This window comes from Tupaia chinensis, unplaced genomic scaffold (assembly GCF_000334495.1).
Source record: "Tupaia chinensis unplaced genomic scaffold, TupChi_1.0 Scaffold000377_2, whole genome shotgun sequence".
NCBI classification, from domain to species: domain Eukaryota; kingdom Metazoa; phylum Chordata; class Mammalia; order Scandentia; family Tupaiidae; genus Tupaia; species Tupaia belangeri.
Window position 1 is genome coordinate 161632 of NW_006159876.1, and position 691 is coordinate 162322.

Here is a 691-nt window from a genome sequence, read left to right on the forward strand (position 1 = left end):
GTGCGGGTGCCGGCAGCCCGTCGGCGGCGATTGGCTCAAGCTCGTGCCGCTCGCCCGCGGGGCCGCAGATCCCGCCTCCACGGTGATCATGTTAGTGTGCGCCGCGGGTGCTGGGGGCTCGAGGACCGAGCGGAGCTGGTTGAGCCTTCAAAGTCCTAAAACGCGCGGCCGTGGGTTCGGGGTTTATTGATTGAATTCCGCCAGCGCGGGAGCCTCTGCAGAGAGAGAGTGCGAGAGATGGACATGGACAAACGGATTCATTTAGAGCTGCGGAACAGGACGCCCTCTGATGTGAGCATTTGCCAAAAATATCTCCGTCGGTCCATTCTCCTACTTTGTGTGTGTGTGTGTGTGTGTGTGTGTGTGTGTTAGGGGGAGGCACTTTTTTTCGAGGGGGGGCGCCCGGGAGGTGTGGGCTTGGGGGTCGGACTGCGAATGAATTGCAAGGCTGGGGGGTTGCAATGCCATCCGAGCATGTTCCGGCTGCCGCCGCCGCTGCCCTTGGTGTGTGACTACCTGTGCGTGTGCTCCCGCGTGTGCGAGTGTGGGTGCGAGAGTGTGCGTGCGAGTGTGCACCCATCGGGGGCCGGCGGGCGCACGCGCTTGGGTCGGAGAGAACGAGGCAAAATAACCCTCTGAGCTCGCTGCTCCCGTGACTCTGTCTGGGGGAAAGATTAACAAGGGAGGAGGA

General features: G+C 62.1%; 1 protein-coding gene across 1 annotated transcript in view; it reads left to right on the forward strand.

Moving 5' to 3' along the window:
* Positions 1-89: 89 nt before the first annotated feature.
* Positions 90-691, forward strand: part of ANP32A (acidic nuclear phosphoprotein 32 family member A) — a 44879-nt gene continuing 44277 nt past the window's right edge. The window contains exon 1 of the mRNA XM_006153469.3: positions 90-291. Within this exon, the coding sequence (XP_006153531.1) occupies positions 238-291 (54 nt within the window). The 5' untranslated portion in view covers positions 90-237. The remainder of the gene's footprint in view (positions 292-691) is intronic.